General features: G+C 38.6%; 1 protein-coding gene across 1 annotated transcript in view; it reads left to right on the forward strand.

The window, feature by feature from the left end:
- The window catches only part of LOC134209893 (uncharacterized), a 62,320-nt gene extending 40,899 nt beyond the window's left edge, over positions 1 to 21,421 (forward strand). The window contains exon 2 of the mRNA XM_062685914.1: positions 21,235 to 21,421. Within this exon, the coding sequence (XP_062541898.1) occupies positions 21,235 to 21,421 (187 nt within the window). The remainder of the gene's footprint in view (positions 1 to 21,234) is intronic.
- The last annotated feature ends 918 nt before the right edge of the window (positions 21,422 to 22,339 follow it).

Genomic DNA, 22,339 nt, shown 5'->3' on the forward strand with positions numbered 1-22,339 from the left:
GTATGTTCGCTCCAAAAACCAAACTTTTACAGAAGGCCTGGAGACCCATAGTGTTATATACCAATCGATTCAGCTCGACGAACTGAGATGATGTCTCTGTCTCTCCCACTTCATACGGGAATTTGGCAGAAAGACGGTCATGAGATTTATATCATAACAAATATTGCCCTCCGCTCGCGTGATGGGAATGACATTTTCGTTTTCTTTTTGTGTAGTCGGAGCTTCAGTTCAACTAACATCCAAAAGTGATATCCTTAAAATATATGACTGGGTGAAATAAAACAGGGTTATGTACGTAAAAAGATTGGAAAAGGAAACAAAAATGTCGAAATTCTTATTAGCATATTGTAGATCAAGCTGAAAACCGAACCGAGGTCCCGCGAAATCGCATTTTCTCGCATTTCCGGATGTTGCAACTGCATCGCGAGTAGTGCGCAACTGTGCCATAGTCGGGCACCACTCGCGATGCAGTTGCGACATCCGGAAATGGGACAAAATATGATTTTCGGTTTTCAACTGGATCTACAATATCTTTGCCATAAATAATCTGATTTTCATAGAACGGACAAAGAAATTTGTCTTTTTTACTCCTAGCCACTAGCTCATCTTTTTTCAAGCACACACATTTTACGAAGGTCGAGAAAGGCACCATCACCGCTAGGTGGATTGATCTGGGTTTTTTAATAAATTCCCGGAGGAATTCCTAAAGCAATTTTTTAAAGGAATTCATATAGAAAGTCGTAAAAAGAATTCATCTAAGGGATTTTTCCTGACACAATATCCGTAGGTATTGTTAAAAATATTTCCGAAGAAATTCAAAAAAAAAATGGACTTTTCGAAGAAATTTCTTTAACCCTTTTGTTACCGACAAAAAAAACACCCTTACGTTACCGACAGGGTACCCGGGTACCCACGGACTTAAAATGATCATAACATAGTCAGTTTTTCACCGATTTCGACGATTTTGGTTGCTACGGATGCAGGAACTTACCCGCTATTCGATACATGTTACAGAGAACCACCGGATCACCTGGTGACCGGAATTCCGGATTAACTGGGCCAAGTCCCAAAGTATGTGTGAATTGAAGATATATATTCAACCAAATGAAGATTTCTTGCATGATGACTAATCAACTTCGTTGGAAATTTAAAGAATATAACTTAACTCTGTTACAGGACCATTTTATGAATTAATCCCGGAACAGTTATTCCGGAAATAGGTTCCCGTCGGGCCTAAAGTGGCCATAAACTTATTCTGAAGAAACCCTGGCAATATGGGTATCAAAATTCATGAAATTGTTTCGGAAGCATGATCTGATAAGTAATTGGACCATTGGATGGTTTGACAACGGACCGGTCATCCTGGAACAGGTTCCCGTGGGGCCTAAAGTGGCCACAAACTCATTCTGAAGAAACCCTGGCAATATGGGTATCAAAATTTATGAAATTGTTTCGGAAGCATGATCTGATAAGTAATTGGACCATTGGATGGTTTGCCAACGGACCGGTCATCCTGGAACAGGTTCCCGTGGGGCCTAAAGTGGCCACAAACTCATTTTGAAGAAGCCCAGGCAATGTGGGTATCAAAATTCATGAAATTGTTTCGGAAGCATAATCTTTTGGGTTATTAGGCCATAAGATGGTTTGACAATGGACCGGTCATTCTCACACAGGTTTCCGAGGGGACCCTCATTTAGAAGAAACACTTGCTCTCTTCTTTTCCCGTTATTTCTTGTCAAAAAGACTTAAAAATTCTTGACAGGTACTCAGAAATGATTTATAATGAACCACAGACGCTGTAAGTATCATTGGTGTTTGCTGAATAATTTACAAAAATAAAAAGAACGACTGAAATTTCAAAAAAAAATTATGGATGCAAAATGGGTCAAAAACGTGACAAAAGCGGAACATGATGAAATCGGGTCGAAAATGTGATTAAGTCGGAGGTAGATAAAATCGGGGAGTGACAAAATCGGGTCAACACTGTGTAAATTTTCACTTCTCTCTTCTCATTTCTCTCATTTCACTTTTCACTTTTTACTTTCAATTTCTCACTGCTCACTTCTCACTATTCACTCCTCACTTCTCATTCGACCCAATAACCATTCGGCCTAACAGCCATTCAGCCTGATGACCCAACATCAGTCCCATCTTCTTGGAAAAACATGTTTCGGAAAATATTTCAAGAACTTGTCTTCTAAATGAGTTTGTGGCCACTAAAGGCCTTTCGGGAACTTGTTCTAGCATGACTGTTCTGGTTGATATCCATCCTATGGTTTCAACTTTATGAATAACATGTTTCAGGAAAAATTCCAAGAATGTTGATACCCATATTGCCAGGGTTTATTCTAAATGAGTTTTTGGCCCCTGCTGGCCTTCCGGGAACTTGTTCCAGAATGACCGTTCCGGTTGATATCCATCCTATGGTCTCAACTACATGGAAACGTGTTTCCGGAACAATTCCAAGAATTTTGATACCCATATTGCCAGGGTTTATTCTAAATGAGTGTTTGGCCCCTGCGGACCCTCGGTTAACCTATTCCAGAATGACCGTTCCGGTTGATATCCATCCTATGGTCTTAACTACATTGAAAATATGTTTCCAGAACAATTCAAAGAATTTTGATACCCATATTGTTAGGGTTTATTCTAAATGAGTTTTTTTCCCCTACGGGCCCTCCGGGAACCTGTTATAGAAAGACCGTTCCGGTTCATATCCATCCTATGGTCTGAACTACATGAATAACATGTCTCCGGAAAAATTCCAAGAATTTTGATACCCATATTGCCAGGGTTTATTCTAAATGAGTTTTTGGCCACTACGGGCCCTCCGGGAACCTGTTCCAGAATGACCGTTCCGGTTCATATCCATCCTATGGTCTCAACTACATGGAAACAGGGATATGGTGCGGCACGAAACTCTTTGCGTGCAGCACGCGTTGTTGAGAGCAAGCCCGTTCAGATCGAAAGAGGCGAGCAAGTGCGGACCGTGCTCGGGGCTCTCAAAGAGTAGTGCACAGAGCAGCACTCTAACTGCACTTTTTCGGTTCTGCTTTGGCATGATTTTCAAGATCTAAACGGTGATTATTACACGCTTTGGTGTTAGAAAGATGGTTGATCGACGTATTCTTTGTTCGATAATATAAATAAATACCGTGGACCCCCGGTAATATGACCGTTTTTAATCTGAACACTTTTTAATTTGAACCCCGTTGGTTTGAACATCGTTCAAATTAAAAATGGTTCAAACGTCATTTACCACGTGGAATCGAGAGAAGAAAAATGGAACATCGTGAAATGGAACGCAGAATCAAAACAAACCAGCAAAGAGAGCAGCCAGAAACCAGTTTTTCTGATGCTTATAGAGTAACCAGAAGTTCAAATTAAAAATGAACCCCGTTAATTTGAATGAGGTACCGTTCAAATTATCGGGGGTCTACGGTATTACATTTCAATCATTTTTATATCAATTCTTATATCTATGGATATATGTGAATTGATTTATAGATTCATTTACCTTGAAAACATTTCAAAATATTCCAACGGAAATGCGTTTTTCAAGTTGCCAAGAATCTCTTCGTGTGAATAATAATAAATCAACATTTTTACGATGAAGTTAATTTTTCCTAAATACTTAAAAACTACATAAAAAGTACTTCAACGACAATCGATTTTTTTGGTTTTAGACATCCCTCGTGCTTTTAAGAACACCACGCAATATGAAACCACTTTATTTTCAAAATCCGCCTATAAAAATTCGCTTGTAAATAACCCGAATGTATTTTATAATTATTCATCAGGGCTTGATCATATTGATCCGCTATTTCAACATTGATCATTTTGACGGTTACTAAAATGCAACTGGGCGAAAAAAAAACATTAAGAAAATAATCTACCGGCTATTAACTATATAGGCTATATAGGCTATTAATACACATTTTTTAAATGAAAGAGATTATTTCAAACATACTCAATAGTCAATGTAATTTGATCAAATTATTTTGTTTCTACCAACGACACTTCCAAACGCACTTTATGTTGAATGGAAGATATTGTCAACAAATAACAATAATTGTAGCAAACAATCTGCATTTATATATCGCACTGCAGTGATTTTAAAACAGAAAACAGAAATTCCTAAATTACATTTATCTCTGACCAGACGGTGGATGGATGGATTTTTAATTGCAGTCTTTTTTAGATTATTTTCTAAGAAGAAACTGCATAAATGAGTTTCAATTATTTGCAAATACATAACTTTTTAATGTTGTAAAGCAAGCAAACAAAACACAATCAAAAACATTTGTCGTTCATTTCTTGGCGGGCATTTAATATCATCTCAATTTGGTTGATGAATTCCAAATGCACAATGTGCACTACCCGTGCTACCCGAAAGGGTAGTGCAGTCTTTGACTCGCACGCAGCAGTGAGAGCCCCAGCACCTTCGGCTCAACAGCTCGCAGAATTTGAGAGACGCGCACCCGAAGGTGGGTGCCGCACGAACATTTTTCGCACCGCTCTGAGTATTTGGACAATCCCTGCATGGAAATTATGTTTGCGGAACAATTCCTAGAATTTTGATACCCATATTGCTAGGGTTTATTCAAAATGAGTTTTTGGCCACTACGGGCCCTCCGAGAACCTGTTCCAGAATGACCGTTCCGGTTCATATCCATCCTATGGTTTCAACTTTATGAATAACATGTTCCCGAAACAATTTCAAGAATTTTGATACCCATATTGCCAGGAATGAATTTGCGGCCACTATAGGGCCCACGGGAACCTATTCCGGGATGTCCGTTCCAAGTCCATATGATCACGTGGTCCTAATACGTTGGGAAGTCATAATCCTCGAATTTTCTGCGAAACTGGTAGCTCAGGGTACAAGAAATCATCATTTGGATTCTATAAGATCAACTTCTCCATTTTTGAGACATGGTCTAGCAAATCCGGAACTCCGGTAACCAGGTAATCCGGATCGGTCCTATGTGACATGGAACGGATAGAGGATGAATTTCTTAATCCATAGCAAACGGAATCGTCGAAATCGGTTGAAAACTGACGAAGTTATGGTCATACCAAAACGTGGGTACCCGGGTACCCTGTCGGTACGTTAAGGGGTAAAAATATTCAGAAGCACCTCCCCAAGCCCCCCCTTACTGGATTTTCATTTTCGTACCACCCAAACCTTAATTTTGCCGAGTTTGAAGATGTCACGGAGTTTCAATTTCCTGCGATGTTCAGAACCCTAAACAAATTTCACTTGAAAACGAACAAGGTACCCGGGTACCCTGTCGGTAACAAAAGGGTTAAACTCAATTCGAGGGATTTCTCCTGAAGGAATTTCCGAAAATATTCGCAAAACAATTTTCGTAGATATTTCTGATGGAATCTCCGAATAAAAACTCAAAGAAATTTCTAAAAAAAAATCGTAAAGGAAGTTTCGAGTGGAACTTTCAAACTAAATTTCTTCGAAATGTTGATTACAAGAAATTTTTTTTTTGTCTTTATTAGCTGGGCAAGAAAATTTCTAAAATTTATTCGGAAATTCATCTATGAATTCTTCAATGATGTACTTCATAGAAATTCTTCAGAAATTACTTTAGGAATTTTTCCGAAAATATCCCGGGAAGAATATTAAAAGGAGCTACTGGGGGAAATTTATAAATTATTCGTGGAGTAGTTCCCGAAAGAATTTCTGGAGCATTTTCTGAAGAAATTCCTGGAGGAATTTCTAAATGTATTTTGGCAGAAATTCCATAATAAATTTTTTGGGGAATATCGGAAGAACAGTCTTAAAAAAATTCGAGAGAAAATCAGGAAAAATTTCTTAAGGAATTAATATTGAAATTTTCTGAAGAATTATGAGAGGAATTCACGAAAGAATTTGCAATGGACTTTCCAAACGAAAACCTATTATAATCTTGATATAAATTTCTGGATTTCTACAGGAAAACCAAATATCGAAATTGCAGTAGATCCATCATCATACTTCTTTGGATATTCTCAAAAACTTCATGGGAATTTACTTTAGAAGTTGCTTAGAGAATTTCTTCAAAAATTTCCTACAGTACTTTTTCAGGAGATATTCCATGAATTTATCTAAAAGTTCGTTTCGTTTTGCTTTCGTAAAAAATAACCCCAGGAATTAATGTGGTAAGTCACCCTGAAATTCTTCTAGGCAGACCTCAAGGATTTTCTTTACTTATCTCCGAAAAAAAATTCTAAAGAAATTCCTAAAAGAATTCGTAAGGGAATTTTTAAGAATTTCGATTTTTTTTTGGGAATTTCTTCTTGAGGAGGTTCCAAAGAAATTTCTGTATTTATCTCCGAAGCAGTATGTAGTGAATACGATTAGTCATTTGATTATTTTGAATAAATTACAACTGGTTGGTTCAGTGTAAGAGTGTCAAAGTGAAAACATCGCAGGAGTCAGCCAGGTCTACTGCGTGAGAGCTTTTAAATTCTAAAAGCGTTAGAATCAGGTCTGACCGTTGAGCTGAGCGAACCTAATACAAGCAAGAGTGAGTCAGTCTATTGACCAGATTAGTATCGAACGGTTGTGTATTGCTTCCGATTGGAATTTGTTTTTGGTTTTTATTCGGCCGGTTAGTGCGCGTATACGACACAGTAGAACTGAGATTTTCATTTTCATTGAGAGAGGTCACGCTATATTTACATTTTATTCTATCATTTTTTTCATAAAAAACATAAACATTGAAAGGAATCCCGCCAAATTTTCACAGATCTTTATATAAAAGCGCATCAAACTATTGTAAACAAGCTATTTCTCCTTCAATAATGTTACTTCTAACTCGAAATTCTGGAACAATATAATATTTTTATATACTGGTTATAGTTATTTTCACAGATCTATTAAAACTAATTAAAATCAAAGCAACATTTCCATCATGACTGCTTGTAATGTGACAGGACACCGGGAGCCCGCTACATTTTCATTTGGTTCATTAAAAATGAAAATGCAACTGTTTTCGTTTTCACATGACGATCACGAAAACTATCAGTACTGCCCGAAGTAATTTCCGAAAGCTTTTCGGAGAAATCACTAGAGGAAATTCCGAAAGAGTTTTTGAAGAAATCTCGCTTAGCTTTTTCAAATGCCCTAGATAACATTTTTATCAAGAGTTAATTTGGAAATTGAAATCTGTTGGAATATCAGGTAGTGTGCGACGCTTCGCTGTAGATCGAAGATGGATAAGAAGCGGGAGCTGGTTAGTTGTAGTTGCTCTTTGGTATAGATTAAGGAAGTTTGTTATGGATTATTGCATTGCATTATTGCAACTAATGGAAAATTCTAGGGGGGGCTAACTTTTTTTTTAATATTTCTAGTTTTTCACTCAAAACAATAAAGTTATCGTTTTCGCTCAATGCTCAACACAACTAATATATTGCTGGCAAGTTGGCCGATCAAACATACATTGACCTATTAATATACAACACATCCATTGACGACTTGAACATTATGAATTATGGTCCACGACCACTGAGCCTATAAAAAATAGAAATTTCGTGAAAAAATCATAGGAGCCTTAGTAAAGCAAAATGAGTCTGTGGATTTTTATAATCCATCCAACAGCATTCCAAGTTCTTTCTCATTTAAATTTAAATTATCTCTCTTTAAAATCCAAGAGATTTGTCAGAACTTTGTCTAAAATAAAGAAGCCTAAATTGTTTACTGAAAATTTAAAATTTTCAAGAAATAGCGACATTACGAAATCCCTCAAACACTTTACCAGACAAATCGGAAATGGCTGAATTGGATACATGCATATGAAACATTGTATGGCATTTTGACCCTGCGCCTCACAGGTCTATTTTAGAAAGCGTGAGATCATAATTGTTTTCCACAAAACTTCAAGAAAACTTGAAAATTTTAAAATATTGCTCATTTGCTGAGAAATTTCATTGATAAAATCAGGATTTGTTTGAAATTCTTCGGTCACCTAAGCATGCTGAAGTCTCCAAGCCAAATAGATCATCATACGTTGATGTAATTTAAAAAGATTGCCAAATTGGCAAAGGCTTAGTTTATGTTCTTGAAAAATAATCATGTTCAGACAAATTCGAAAAAATCTGATGATGATCACAATCCTGAAACCTATTACGACCTGTAAAAATTTTCAACTACACAGTTAACAATATATTATGTATCTGATTCTGTTATAAATTACTAACAGAATATGTTATCTTTGTAACAAAACTGTAGCACAATTTGAAAACTTTTTGTTTTAAGTAGTGTTATTTTTTATATGAATTTAGATATTGTAACAAATTTTGTTGAGAAAATTTAAAACATAATAACATATGTTGGTATAATTTTGATATGGCCTTTATCATGAGGTATAGCCCCCGAATCAACTTATTATCGTAACAGATTCCGAAAAACGTATCTCACGGTATGCTACCTATCTAGAGAGTATACATACATGAAAGTGAAAGATTTTGTCTTTCTCCTTGGGTTTGTGGTTTTCGCAAAAAAAAAAAAATGTTTTAGCGGGAATTTGCAAATCGTAAAGTGGTCCTGAATTATTCGAAATTCAAAAATCTGAAACCAAAAACAGATTTGAAAAGAGAGAAGATGAATAAAATTCATAATCTGTAGTTAAGCTCAGACAGCTAGATATGTGCAATACTTATGCGAAGTAGCAAAAATTCTAGGGGGGGCTACTTGGATCCTAGGTGGGGCTATAGCCCCCCCTAGCCCCCCTGTAGTTACGCCAATGGATTATTGTATATACCTGTTGTTGAATAAAGAGAACTGCAGCTGCTGGCACAAGTATCAGTCAGTAGCCTGCCGTGGTGTAGAGAGGGAACTCTAGTATTTGTTTTGTTCTTCGTGAGGGGGTTCCCCTTCTCCGGTCAACAAAATCAACAGACGAATATGGAAGCTTTTGATTGCAGCAGTGGGTTCCTTCGTTAGAATTTCGTTCGGAAATCCATAAGGAAATTCCTGAAATTTTGTCCTAGGTTTGTGGAAATAATTTTTGGAGAAAATTCCGAAGGAACTACTGGAGAAATTTCCGAGGAAATGGAATTTCTTGTGGTATCCGAAGGAAGCGTTCCTGTAGGAATTTCTTAATTATTCTCTAAATTTTATGGAAAAATGATGGAGGTATTTCCTATGGAGTTATTTAAGATATTTACGAATAAAAATGTCAGAAGTTATTCCAATGTTTTTTACCAATTCTGGACAGTAACAAAACTCGGTTTTGATTCTGAAATTGCTTACTAAAAATCTAACCCCCATTGATGCATTTATGGGCAGTATTAGCCATGGCCTTTGTCTGAAATAGATTAAAAAAGGAAGAAGGGCCGTTTGGCCGAATACCGGCATTCGGCTGAAGGCCACTAGGCTGAAAGTTGTTTGGACGAACAGACCATTAGGCCGAAAGTCATTTAGCCGAAATGGTCTTTTGGACGAACATAACATTTCACCGAATAGGTCTTATGGCCGATTGGGACATTTGGTCGAATAGAACATTTGACATTTGGTCGAATAAGATATTTGGCCGAATAAGGCATTATAATGCAAAAATATGTTAATACAATTGAATCATTTGTTTGAGAAACTACTTAAGCCCATTTTACACTATTTCGAGAAAATAACAAAAAAATGTTCTTTGAACAAATTTGCACCGAATTTTTCGATTTCTTTGATATAGATCAATAGTGTTTGGCATAACTCAACACCCTGGGGCATTTTCAGTGCAAAAAATCTAAGCAGTACTCCACAATTGCTTTTCAAAGTACGTGGACATATGCAGTTTCTCAAACAAACGGTTCAATTGTCATATTGATTTCTCCGTGTATAAGTATTGTTAATATTCTCCCCAAAAACTGGAAGTCTTATTTGATCGATGATTTTTTTTCGTTATTTCAAGAAATATTGAAGAGTTTCATTTCACAGAGCTTTGTCGCATATCTCTAAGAAAGTGAATACACAAGAATGTTTGTTCAAAATTGCATCTGTAGCACATTACCAACTCCTTTGTCAAATTTTGAAAAATGTACAATGAAACCCATTCCAGTTATGTGAAAGAAAAAAGAATGGTTTTTTTTCTGGGATTTTCAACGCTCTCTTTCCATATTAAGCCAAGGTCGAAGGATTTGTTTTAAAATATGTCGAATATGCGGTTTTGGTTTATTGAACCAATAAGCTAATCGTAGAAAATTCGATCAAGTGGTATGTTGTTTTGCATGCAGGTGCAATTATTAGTTGGCCGGTTTGGTCGGTTGTAAGTATGCCTCAGAGGCAAGCGGCTTGTCGTACAATCCCTGGCTCGGTTCGGACTAAGATGTAATCCGTATAATTGAATACCGGAATCAATCTTGCCTGTTGAAAAAAAAAAATAAAAAAAAATGGTACAATCCAGAAAATAGAAATGGATTCGAGGCACACAATTTTAAATCTGGGAATATAATGAAAACTGATTTAAACAGCTTAAAATAAAGTCGATTGACATTTTTGCACGCGAAACTTATTTGGTTTCATATTATAGTGTTGACTCAATTTTGTCACTCCCCGATTTTGTTGACCCCCGATTTTATCACGTTTTCTACCCAATTTTGTTACATTAAAAAAAAATTTCGTTCTTTTTATTCTTGTAAATAGCCTACCGAAAACAACAATGAGTTTTATTAAATTACCTTCACCGCCGCCAGTGGTTTATTACGAATCATTACTGAGGGCCTACCAATGATTTTGTAAGCCTTTTCGACAAGGAATAACGGGTACCGTTCACGCATTTTGCTTTTCCAAGAGATAATAAACTATTTCATACATAGAGAAATACTCTTTGCCATTTTGACTCGGAAAGTATATCCAAAAAAGTAAATCATTAAGTTTCGACCGATTCAGCTTTTTTGATGATTATGCAACATTGGTTTTCATCATTGAGATCAAGTTCGAAATATGTATTCGATTCATTCGTTGTATTCATCTGCATTCGGATCACGGCCATAGTAGTGGAACGATCGTTCATGCCCAATTGATTCCAGAAGTCCATCTCAAACTGAATGAAAGTAAAATCGTCCACTACGCCCACAACATCATCATCGCTCGAGGAGATTTATGTACTTTCTGTTTGAATATTTTCTCCTCCGTCGTCATCGATGTAATAACAATGAAATCGATTAGGGGAGGGACGTTCAATATGCGCCCCCTAAGCAAATCTTCGAATTTAACGATGATAATGGTCGAAATTATGTACTTCCAATGTGTTAACCACTAATTTAACTTATCATCTATGATACGGAATAAAAATTTGGACGAAAAACCAATTATATTCCGAGAAAACGATTTTATTTTGAAGCGCTGCATTTTCGTGCAATTTCAAACCATGCGGGTTGAAACGCGCCACCCCGAGGCTAAAACGCGCCAGCCTAAAAATGTAAACAAACAGCAGTGAACTGACAGAAGAATCAAGTATCGATTTATGAAAAGTCCTATTCTCGTTTCCACTGCAATGAAATGTAAATTATTTTTTTTTTACTAAATTTTCGTGTAACTAGTTGATGTGTGCATACAAGATATGTTTATCCTTAAATTTATTTGGTGGGCGCATGTGACCTTGTGCATTACGGAGCCAAATCACGATTTTCTGTGCATGGTACATGTATCACACTTCCAAGAAGTGAGATCTTACAGTCTACATGAGTAATCAACGATCTAACGGACTGCTTCGAATGTGATATATGCCCTTTGTGATACGTGGAATAGAACGTGTTCACATCATAGGTTCTTGATAGTCCAAGAAATCTCTGGATTAAGGCTATAAAGTCTATAGAAGCAACAAAAAATCGATCGGACGGTTTTAAACATGGTACATGCCCTTTATGACACATAGAATAGAATGTGTACCCAGCATAGGTTCTTGATCATCCAAGAAATCCCTGGAATAGGCCTTTCGGTCTACAGGCGGAACCAAAGATTACTTGGATGCGAAGTGGTATTACCTGTTGTCATGGTTTGTAGGTAGTCTACGAACTCCATACATTCAAGGTCTGTTGATTAACCTTCGTATTAAAGGCAGATATTGAAGAATAAACAAGTTGTGTGACCCCTACTTGGTATATGTTTGTATTCCAAGTAGTTCTTGATGTTGTCACTGATGCCAGGTAGTCTACGAACACCATAGATTCAAGGCCTATGGATCAACCTACATAATGGAGGCAGTTATTGAAAAATAAACAAGTTGTGTGACACCTCCATAGTATATGTTAGTATTCCAAGTAGCTCTTGTTGTTGTCGTGGGCTCCAGGTAGTCTACAAGCTCCATGAGTCAAGGTATGTTGATCAACCTCCGCAATGGAGGCAGCTATTGGAGAATAAACAAGTTGTGTGACCCCTTCTAGGTATATGTTTGTATTCCAAGTAGTTCTTGTTGTTGTCATTAGTGCCAGGTAGTCGACGAACTCCATAGAGTCAAGGCCAGTGGATCAATCTTCGTAATGGAGGCAGTTATTGAAAAATAAACAAGTTGTGAGACCCCTAGTTAGTATATGTTTGTATTTCAAGTAGTTCTTGTTGTTGTCGTGGGCTCCAGGTAGTCTACAAGCTCCATGGAATCAAGGTATGTTGATCAACCTCCGCAATGGAGGCAGCTATTGGAGAATAAACAAGTTGTGTGGCCCCTTCTAGGTATATGTTTGTATTTCGAGTAGTTCTTGATGTTGTCACTGATGCCAGGTAGTCTACGAAATCCATAGATTTAAGGCCTGGGGATCAACCTACGTAATGGAGGCAGTTATTGAGAAAATAAACAAGTTGTGTGAACCCTTCTTGGTATATGTTTGTATTTCAAGTAGTTCTTGTCGTTGTCGTGGGCTCCAGGTGTCTACGAACTCCATAGAGTTAAGGTCTATAGATCAACCTCCGTAATGGAGGCAGCTATTGGAGAATAAACAAGTTGTGTGACCCCTTCTTGGTATATGTTTGTATTCCGAGTAGTACTTGTTGTGGTCGTGGGCTCCAGGTAGTGTACGAACTCCATAGAGTCAAGGTTTGTAGATCAACCTCCGAAATGGAGGCAGCTATTGGAGAATGAACAAGTTGTGTGACCCCTTCTTGGTATATAATTGTATTCCAAGTAATTTTTGTTGTGGTCGTGGGCTCCAGGTAGTCTACGAACTCCATAGAGTCAAGGTCTGTAGATCAACCTCCGTAATGGAGGCAGCTGTTGGAGAATAAACAAGTTGTTTGACCCCTTTTTGGTATATGTTTGTACTCCAAGTAGTTTTTGTTGTTGTCATTGGTGCCAGGTAGTCTACGAACTCCATAGAGTTAAGGCCTGTGGATCAACCTCCGTAATGGAGGCAGTTATTGAAAAATAAACAAGTTATGTGACCCCTTATTGGTATATGTTTGTATTCCAAGTAGTTCTTGGTGTTGTCGTGGGCTCCAGGTAGTCTACGTACTCCATAGAGTCAAGGTCTGTAGATCAACCTCCGTAATGGAGGCAGCTATTGGAGAATAAACAAGTTGTTTGACCCCTTTTCAGTATATGTTCGTACTCCAAGTAGTTTTTGTTGTTGTCATTGATGCCAGGTAGCAGGTAGGTAGATAACAATACAAACGACAAAAAAATTAAAAACTTTTGTGGTGATAAAATCGGGTCGAAAACGTGGTAAAATCGGGGTCCACAAAATCAGGGTAGACAAAGTCGGAGAATGACAAAATCGGGTAAATACTGTATATGTTCGCATTCCATGTGGTGCATGTTATTGTCATGGGTTCGAAGTAATCTACGGATTTCGGAGAGTTAGGGCCTGCTGATTAACCTCCGTGATAAAGCCATTTATCGAAAAAATAACAAGCTGTGCAACCTCATCTGAGTGAATGTATGCATTCCAAGTAGCTTAAGTTGTTTCCATGGAACTATGTATGAACTCGATACAGTTATGATTTGCAGATTAACCCCGAACGGGAGGCTGTTGGTATATGTTTGCCTTCCAAATAGTTCAAGTTGTTGTCATTAGCTCTAGGCAGTTATTGACAAGGTGTGCAACCTCATTTTGATATATTCGCATTCCAAGTAGTTCTTGTTGTCATGCGTTCCAGGTAGTATACTAACTTCATTCATATCACGTACGAAACTGTTTATTTCTTGGAAATGCAAAATGTGAATAAATTGGAACGAAATAACTTCACGATAAAAACGTAAAGAAAAAACGGCGCTATATTAGATCATGTACCGTGTTATTATAGATATTCGTGTAAGCCTAGAAGCCTTACTCCATAAATTTCAAGGATGGCCATTAGCATATGCCATGAACGCATTTTATTCTATGAACCACAAAGGAAAAGTACCACATTTAAAACAGGTTGATATATCTCTGGTTAAGCATGTAGATCCTAACGTCTTACTGCCGGGTTTTCCTGGATGACCATGGAAATTTGAAATAACGCATTCTATTCTACGTACCATAAAGGGCATGTTCAACTTTTCAAACAGGCCAAAAAATCTCTAGTTAAGCGTGCAGGCCTTTTCCAGGGTTTTCTTGGATGACCATCAATCTATGCAATGGACGCTTTTTATTCTGTATACCACAAAGAGCATTTACCATTTTTTAAACAAGCCAAAAGATCTCTGATTACGCGTGTTAATCTAAAAGGCCCTCCCCATGTTATCTCTCCCCAGGCCATCTGCGAGTTGTGGCGCCTGCCTAGGATGTGGTGGGGTTTGACAGTGGGCCCTGTTAAACCTCTATAAAAAGCTGCATGAATCCGCAAGTAGGCTCCGCCAAAGCGACCGTGTGCCGCTCAAAGCGCACAAGCCCAAGTCCTGGAGTTAGGTGGGACGCTAAACTGCCCTGACACGACGGCCCTCTGACGAGACAGGACTTCCACAGTTATTAACTGCGACGTTTCTAAGCCAAGTTACCATTTTTGCATTCATATATCAATGAGGCTAACAGATGATACTTTTATGCCCAGGGAAGTCGAGACAATTTCCAATCCGAAAACTGCGTAGACCAGCACCGGGAATCGAACCCAGCCACCCTCAGCATGGTCTTACTTTGTAGCCGCGCGTCTTACCGCACGGCTAAGGAGGGCCCCTACCACAAAGGGCTTGTACCACTTGTTGAGCAATCCGAAAGATCTCTGGTTACGCATGTAGATCTAAAGACACATTCCCGAATTTTCTTGGATGACCATGAATCTATGCAATGGACGCATTCTATTCTATGTACCATAAAGGAGTTGTACCACTTTTGAAACAAGCCGAAAGAGATCTGGTTACGCGTGTAGCTCTTAAGGCCTATTCCAGGGTTTTCTTGGATGACCATGAACCTATGCAATGGACGCATTCCATTCTATGTACCACAAAGGGGTTGTACCACTTTCTACACAAGACGAAAGATCTCTGGTTACGCGTGTAGATCTTAAGTCCTTTTCAGAGTTTCCTTGGATCACCGTGAACCTATGCAATGGACGCATTCTATTCTATGTACCACAAAGGGGTTGTACCACTTTTGAAACAAGCCTAAAGATCTCTGGTTACGCGTGTAGATCTTAAGGCCTTTTCCAGAGTTTTCTTGGATGACCATGAACATATGCAATGGTTGCATTCTATCCAATGTATCACAAAACAAAGGTTCAAGCTCCAGGAGGTTCCACATGTACCACAAAGGAGTTGTACCACTGTTGAACAAGTCGGAAGATCTCTGGTTACGCGTGTAGATCTTAAAGTCTATTCCAGAGTTTTTATGGGAGACTATGAACCTATGCAATGGACGTATTCTGTTCTATGTGCCACAAAGGGGTTGTACAGTGTTGACCCGATTTTGTCACTCCCCAAATTTGGCTACCCCCGATTTTGTCTACCCCCGATTTTATCACGTTTTCGACCCGATTTTATCACGTCCCGATTTTGTCACGTTTTCGACCCGATTTTGTCACCCCAAAAAAATTTGTCATTCTTTTTATTTTCGTAAATAATACCAAAAATAACATTGATTTTCATGAAATAACTTTCACCGCCTGTAGTTTATTACGAACGACTTCTGAGTACCTGGGAAATATTCTGTAAGCAATTTCGACAACAAATAACGGGTACCGTTCACACATTTGGCCTTTCCAAGGCATAAAATGATTCATATTTGTGGAATGAATTAAAAAAAATGAAAATATTTTTTTTCCAATTTTGTCACATACCCTGTTTTATCACCCCAAAATTCACCAGGGGGGTGAAAAAACCGGGATATTACTGTACCACTTTTAAAACAAGCCGAAAGAGCTCTGGTTACGCGTGTAGATCTTAAGACGTATTCCAGAGTTTTCTTGGATCACTATGAACCTATGCAATGGACGCATTCTATTATTTGTACCACAAAGAGGTTGTACCACTTTTGAAACAAGTCGAAAGATATCTGGTTACGCGTGTAGATCTTAAGGCCTATTCCAAAGTTTTCTTGGATGACTATGAGCCTATGCAATAGACGCATTCTATTATATGTGCCACAAAGGGGTTATACCAATTTTAAAACAAGCCGAAAGAGCTCTGGTTACACGTGTAGATCTAAAGGTCTATTCCAGAGTTTTCTTGGATCACCATGAACCTATGCAATGGACGCATTCTATTCTATGTATCAGAAACGGTTGTACCACTTTTGAAACAAGTCGAAAGATCTCTGGTTACGCGTGTAGATCTCAAGGCCTATTCCAATGTTTTCTTGGGTGACTATGAACCTATGCAATGGACGCATTCTATTCTATGTGCCTCAAAGGGGTTGTATCAATTTTGGAACAAGCCGAAAGAGCTCTGGTTACGCGTGTAGATCTTAAGGTCTATTCCAGGGTTTTCTTGGATGATCTTGAACCTTTGCATTGGACGCATTCTATTATTTGTACCACAAAGGGGTTGTACCACTTTTGGAACAAGTCGAAAGGTCTCTGGTTACGCGTGTAGATCTTAAGGCGTATTCCAAAGTTTTCTTGGATGACTATGGACCTATGCAATTGACGCATTCTATTCTATGTGCCACAAAGGGGTTGTACCAATTTTGAAACAAGCCGAAAGAGCTCTGGTTACGCGTGTAGATCTTAAGGCCTTCTCCAGGGTTTTCTTGGATGACCATGAACCTATGCAATGCACGCATTCTATTCTATGGGCCACAAAGGGGTTGTACCGCTTTTGAAACAAGTCGATAGATCTCTGGTTACGCGTGTAGATCTTAAGGCATATTCCAGAATTTTCTTGGATCACCGTGAACCTATGCAATGGACGCATTCTATTCTATGTGCCACAAAAGGGTTGTACCACTTTTGAAACAAGCCGAAAGATCTATGGTTACGCGTGTAGATCTTAAGGTCTATTCCAGAGTTTTCTTGGATCACCGTGAACCTATGCAATGGACGCATTCTATTCTATGAACCACAAAGGGGTTGTACCACTTTTGAAACAAGCCGAAAGAGCTCTGGTTACGCGTGTAGCTCTTAAGTCCTATTCCAGGGTTTTCTTGGATGACTATGGACCTATGCAATGGACGCATTCCATTCTATGTACCACAAAGGGGTTGTACCACTTTCTACACAAGACGAAAGGTCTCTGGTTACGCGTGTAGATCTTAAGGCCTATTCCAGAGTTTTCTTGGATCACCGCGAATCTATGCAATGGACGCATTCTATTCTATGTACCATAAAGGAGTTGTACCACTTTTGAAACAAGCCGAAAGAGCTCTGGTTACGCGTGTAGCTCTTAAGACCTATTCCAGGGTTTTCTTGGATGACCATGAACCTATGCAATGGACGCATTCCATTCTATGTACCACAAAGGGGTTGTACCACTTTCTACACAAGACGAAAGATTTCTGGTTACACGTGTAGAACTTAAGTCCTTTTCAGAGTTTCATTGGATCACCGTGAATCTATGCAATGGACGCATTCTATTCTATATACCACTAAGGGGTTGTACCACTTTTGAAACAAGCCGAAAGATCTCTGGTTACGCGTGTAGATCTTAAGGCCTATTCCAGAGTTTTCTTGGATCACCGTGAACCTATGCAATGGACGCATTCTATTCTATGTACCACAAAGGGGTTGTACCACTTTTGAAACAAGCCGAAAGAGCTCTGGTTACGCGTGTAGCTCTTAAGGCCTATTCCAGGGTTTTCTTGGATGACTATGAACCTATGCAATGGACGCATTCCATTCTATGTACCACAAAGGGGTTGTACCACTTTCTACACAAGACGAAAGGTCTCTGGTTACCCTGTAGATCTTAAGGCCTATTCCAGAGTTTTCTTGGATCACCGCGAATCTATGCAATGGACGCATTCTATTCTATGTACCATAAAGGAGTTGTACCACTTTTGAAACAAGCCGAAAGAGCTCTGGTTACGCGTGTAGCTCTTAAGACCTATTCCAGGGTTTTCTTGGATGACCATGAACCTATGCAATGGACGCATTCCATTCTATGTACCACAAAGGGGTTGTACCACTTTCTACACAAGACGAAATATCTCTGGTTACGCTTGTAGATCTTAAGGCCTTTTCCAGACTTTTCTTGGATGACCATGAACATATACAATGGTTGCATTCTATCCAATGTATCACAAAACAAAGGTCCAAGCTCCAGGAGGTTCTCGAAAAACTTTAAAGCCTTGAAAATAATAATGAACGTCTTACTATGCGTCATCAAGGATGTTTACCACTTATGACTTCTTGATTTCTTGTCGTACCAAGAACATCTTAAGGCCTCAGCACTCAAACAATGGGACGACCATGATAACGAAAACAATTTCGACGACCCTAATACCGAAATAGGTAAAAGACACATCTTAAGACTAAAAGTGTGTTAAATATCAAACTTTGCTTACCTTACAGATTGCAAACTTTTTTTACGCTCCAAATTCCAAATAGCGCTCCCTCCTTTTACGCTCAAAATTACAAATAACGCTCTCTCTTTTTACGCCCTAAATTCGAAATAACGGTTCCCCTTTTTACGCTCTGATTCAATTTACGCTCCCCCGTTTTGGGCGCAAAAAGATGTTTTGCAGTACTAGATTTAAAATGGTCCGATAAATCTTAAAGTGACGGGTGTAGATCTTAAGGCCTAACTCCAGGGGTTTCTTGAATTACCCAGAATCTCTTACGATGGCTCATTCTATTCTAACCATCCAAAAGGACATGTGCCATAATTTAAACAGTCCAACTGAACTTTTGTTACGCGTGTAGATCAGAGGACCTAACTCCAGGGATTTCTTGGGTGACCGAAAACCTCTGCCGTTGACTTGTTCTATTCTTCACATCCAAAAGGGCATGTACCACATTTAAAACAGTCCGATTGATCTTTAGTTACGCTTGTAGATCTGAGGAGCTAACTCCATGGATTTCTTGGATGACCGAGAACCTCTGCCGTTGACTTATAATATTCTACATCTACACATCCAAAAGAATTTATTGGATGCCCAAAAATCTATGCTGAAAAAACTCTATTCTGAGTTGTCTCCACACTATTTACTTCTCTCCCTTCGCATCTATTCTTGCTTTTTTTTATCTATTCTTCAATTTCACTCCTTGTACCTTGCACCTCTCACGTCTCGCTTCTCACTTCTCACATCCCATTTATCAACTGTCATATTCCTCTTCATGCTTTTTACTCATTTCTCACACAAAGTATCTCGCTTACTACTTCTCCCTTCTACTACTTTCTTCTCGCTTTTCACTGATTACATCTTATTTCGCACTTTTTACTGCTTGCCTTTCGCTTCTCACTTCTTAATTCTCATTCTTTTTTCTTGCTTCTCCCACCTCACTCATCAGTTCTCATATCCCAAATCCAGCTTACAATTCACGATTGATTATAAAACTATTTAGGGCTTTTTAGTCGAATTCTGAATTCCTACTTCTCACTTGTTGTTTCTTACTTCTCACTTCTCATCACTCATAACTTCTCACTCATCACTTTTCACTTTTATTTTATCACTTTTCAATTTTTACTTTTTTACTTTTTAATTGATAATATTTTAAAAATAAATTATTATCGGCACACGCCCTTTTCAAACTATGACATCCATAGTCAAGCACATTAGATGGGCGCGTTTTATCCTGCATGCAGAGATTTTAATAAAATGTGAGTTTTTCTATGAAAAATGTAGTAAAGTTAACTTTTTAGTAACTTGGCACAATCTTTACTAATTTGTTTTTCCAGACATGTGCAAAGATTATTGAAAAAATGTTTTTATCTAGTGGAAAATCCTTAAGGGAACGGAAGCTTAAATTTTATCAAAAAGCGGAAAAAAACAAATTTATTTTTAAAAATTTCATTATGAATGTCTTGACTATTATTTTTAGTTTGTTGATCTAAAAACATGTTTAGGCGCCAGCTGCCATCGGTTTTGTAACTTAATTTAGCCTATTAACCCAGAAAATGCAATGGCTCGTATTAGCTGACTGGCGCATTTTAAACCTAGTTCCCCTACCTCTTTGCTTCAAACTAATTAGCATACGATTGGCGCAAGCTGGCTCTGTTGCTTGGCGGGATCGCCGGCCTGTTGCCACACACACCTTCTTGCCGCGCCGCAGACTTACCGAAAACAAAAACGTGCAACTTTTCCTTTCGATACTGGAGCGTCGCGTCGGCTGTTGTTTGCTGAGTGTTGACCAATCTGGCTACTTACATGCTTTGCGCCGCGCCGCAGCATTGAAATTGATTAGTCTGCACCCAATTACCGTCGAATTGTTATGTAGCCCGGACTTGCAGTCAGCCTCAACTCCGGTGGAGTTGCGGAGCGCGTGAAAAATTAAGTCAGTTTCATTCACGCTGCCGATGGCACACTAAATGCTTTAGCGATGCACTATGGAGTTCTTGATGGTTAAAAGTTGCGAATTTCTCTTTTCTTCGGTATTTTGCTAATGTCTAAAACGTACAAGCTTGCATGCGCTATGTACAATTTGCAGATTAACCCTTATTTCTTGGTAATACATTTGGGGAATACTCAAAATATTGAATTTGTATAACAATAGCAGAATCATTTTATTTTATTGTGATCTGTGAACATGCATAAACCATAAACATTAGTATTCATATTTCTCATAGTGCACTAGCACTGGTCATGGAAGAACGAAAGTGAAAAGCTTTCCTCGACGGCTGCAAGCCTACAATGACTATACGAACAAAACAACATCAATGTGAGGGCTTAATTACACCAAGATCCGCATATATGAGATTTTAATTGATCGTTAATCTTTCTATTCTCAACGTCCAACAGTCGGGAGTTCGGTACCCTTAGCGGTGGTGCTGCTGTTGCTGTCGTTGCTGGTCAGTTAAAATTCGCTTTCATTAACCCCGCTCGGGAAGCTAAAATTGTTATTACTCAACCCGGAGCAGCTGTTTCTGCCGTTACAGATACAAACGGCAGCGCGAATCCGGCCAAAAGCGCAGACAGCCGGCCGTAAATGACGAAAGCAAAAGGCGAAAGGCTAATCGGATTACCACCGGACAATTAAAAGAAAGCAGCCAGTGTGATTGATAATTGTTTTTAAGCGAGAGCATTTGATTTTACGCGCGAAGTTAATGGCCAATTCAATATATACAGTTTCAATGGCGGTGTTCCTGAGTTTACGAAACCTTACTCGAACTTGGGCACGATCTCGCCAACTGCCCATTACATTGTATAAATTTCATTAGTCAAATCTAACCAAATTGTTAATTTATTTCGTTTCTCTTTTTTCTCTGCAGGTACGTTCGGAATGGCTTGTTAGGTTGGTAGAGTTGCGATGTGATAAATGTACTCAAATTGGCGGTGAGTTTAATTCAATTATCGACAACAGACGCTAAAAGAAAGTAAATCAAAATTTTCATAATAAGTCAGGATAATGTTGAGAATTTTAAGATTGAATTGAGTAGCTCAATAAAATGAATCAATTGGTTGAATCGGAAGGGATGCTTGATGCTCAAATCGATGAGTATTTTGAAAGATCGTTTTTCAGCCTCTTGAGAGGACGACGCTTCTCAGCTTCTTGGAAAGACACTTCTTAGCGTCTTGAAAGCCTCTTGAACTAAGGCTTCCGAGTCTCTTGAAATAAGGCTCTGGAAAGAAGGCTTCAAAACCTCTTGAAATGAGCCTCTTGAAAAACGGCATCCGAGCCTGTTAAAAAAAGGCTTCCGTGCGTCTTAAACGACGCTTTCCAGCTATTTGAAAGGACGCTTTTTATCAAAGAAAAGGAAAAGACAGAATGACCGGCTTCGACCAGGGGTCGCACCGTCTGAACTCTTAACATCTAGCATGAGACAACGGACAGGACATTCACAAAACGCTCAGTGGACCAATGGAGAACTTGACGCTTTACGAAGGAGGCTTTCGAGCCTCTTGA

This window comes from Armigeres subalbatus, chromosome 2 (assembly GCF_024139115.2).
Source record: "Armigeres subalbatus isolate Guangzhou_Male chromosome 2, GZ_Asu_2, whole genome shotgun sequence".
NCBI classification, from domain to species: Eukaryota; Metazoa; Arthropoda; class Insecta; order Diptera; family Culicidae; genus Armigeres; species Armigeres subalbatus.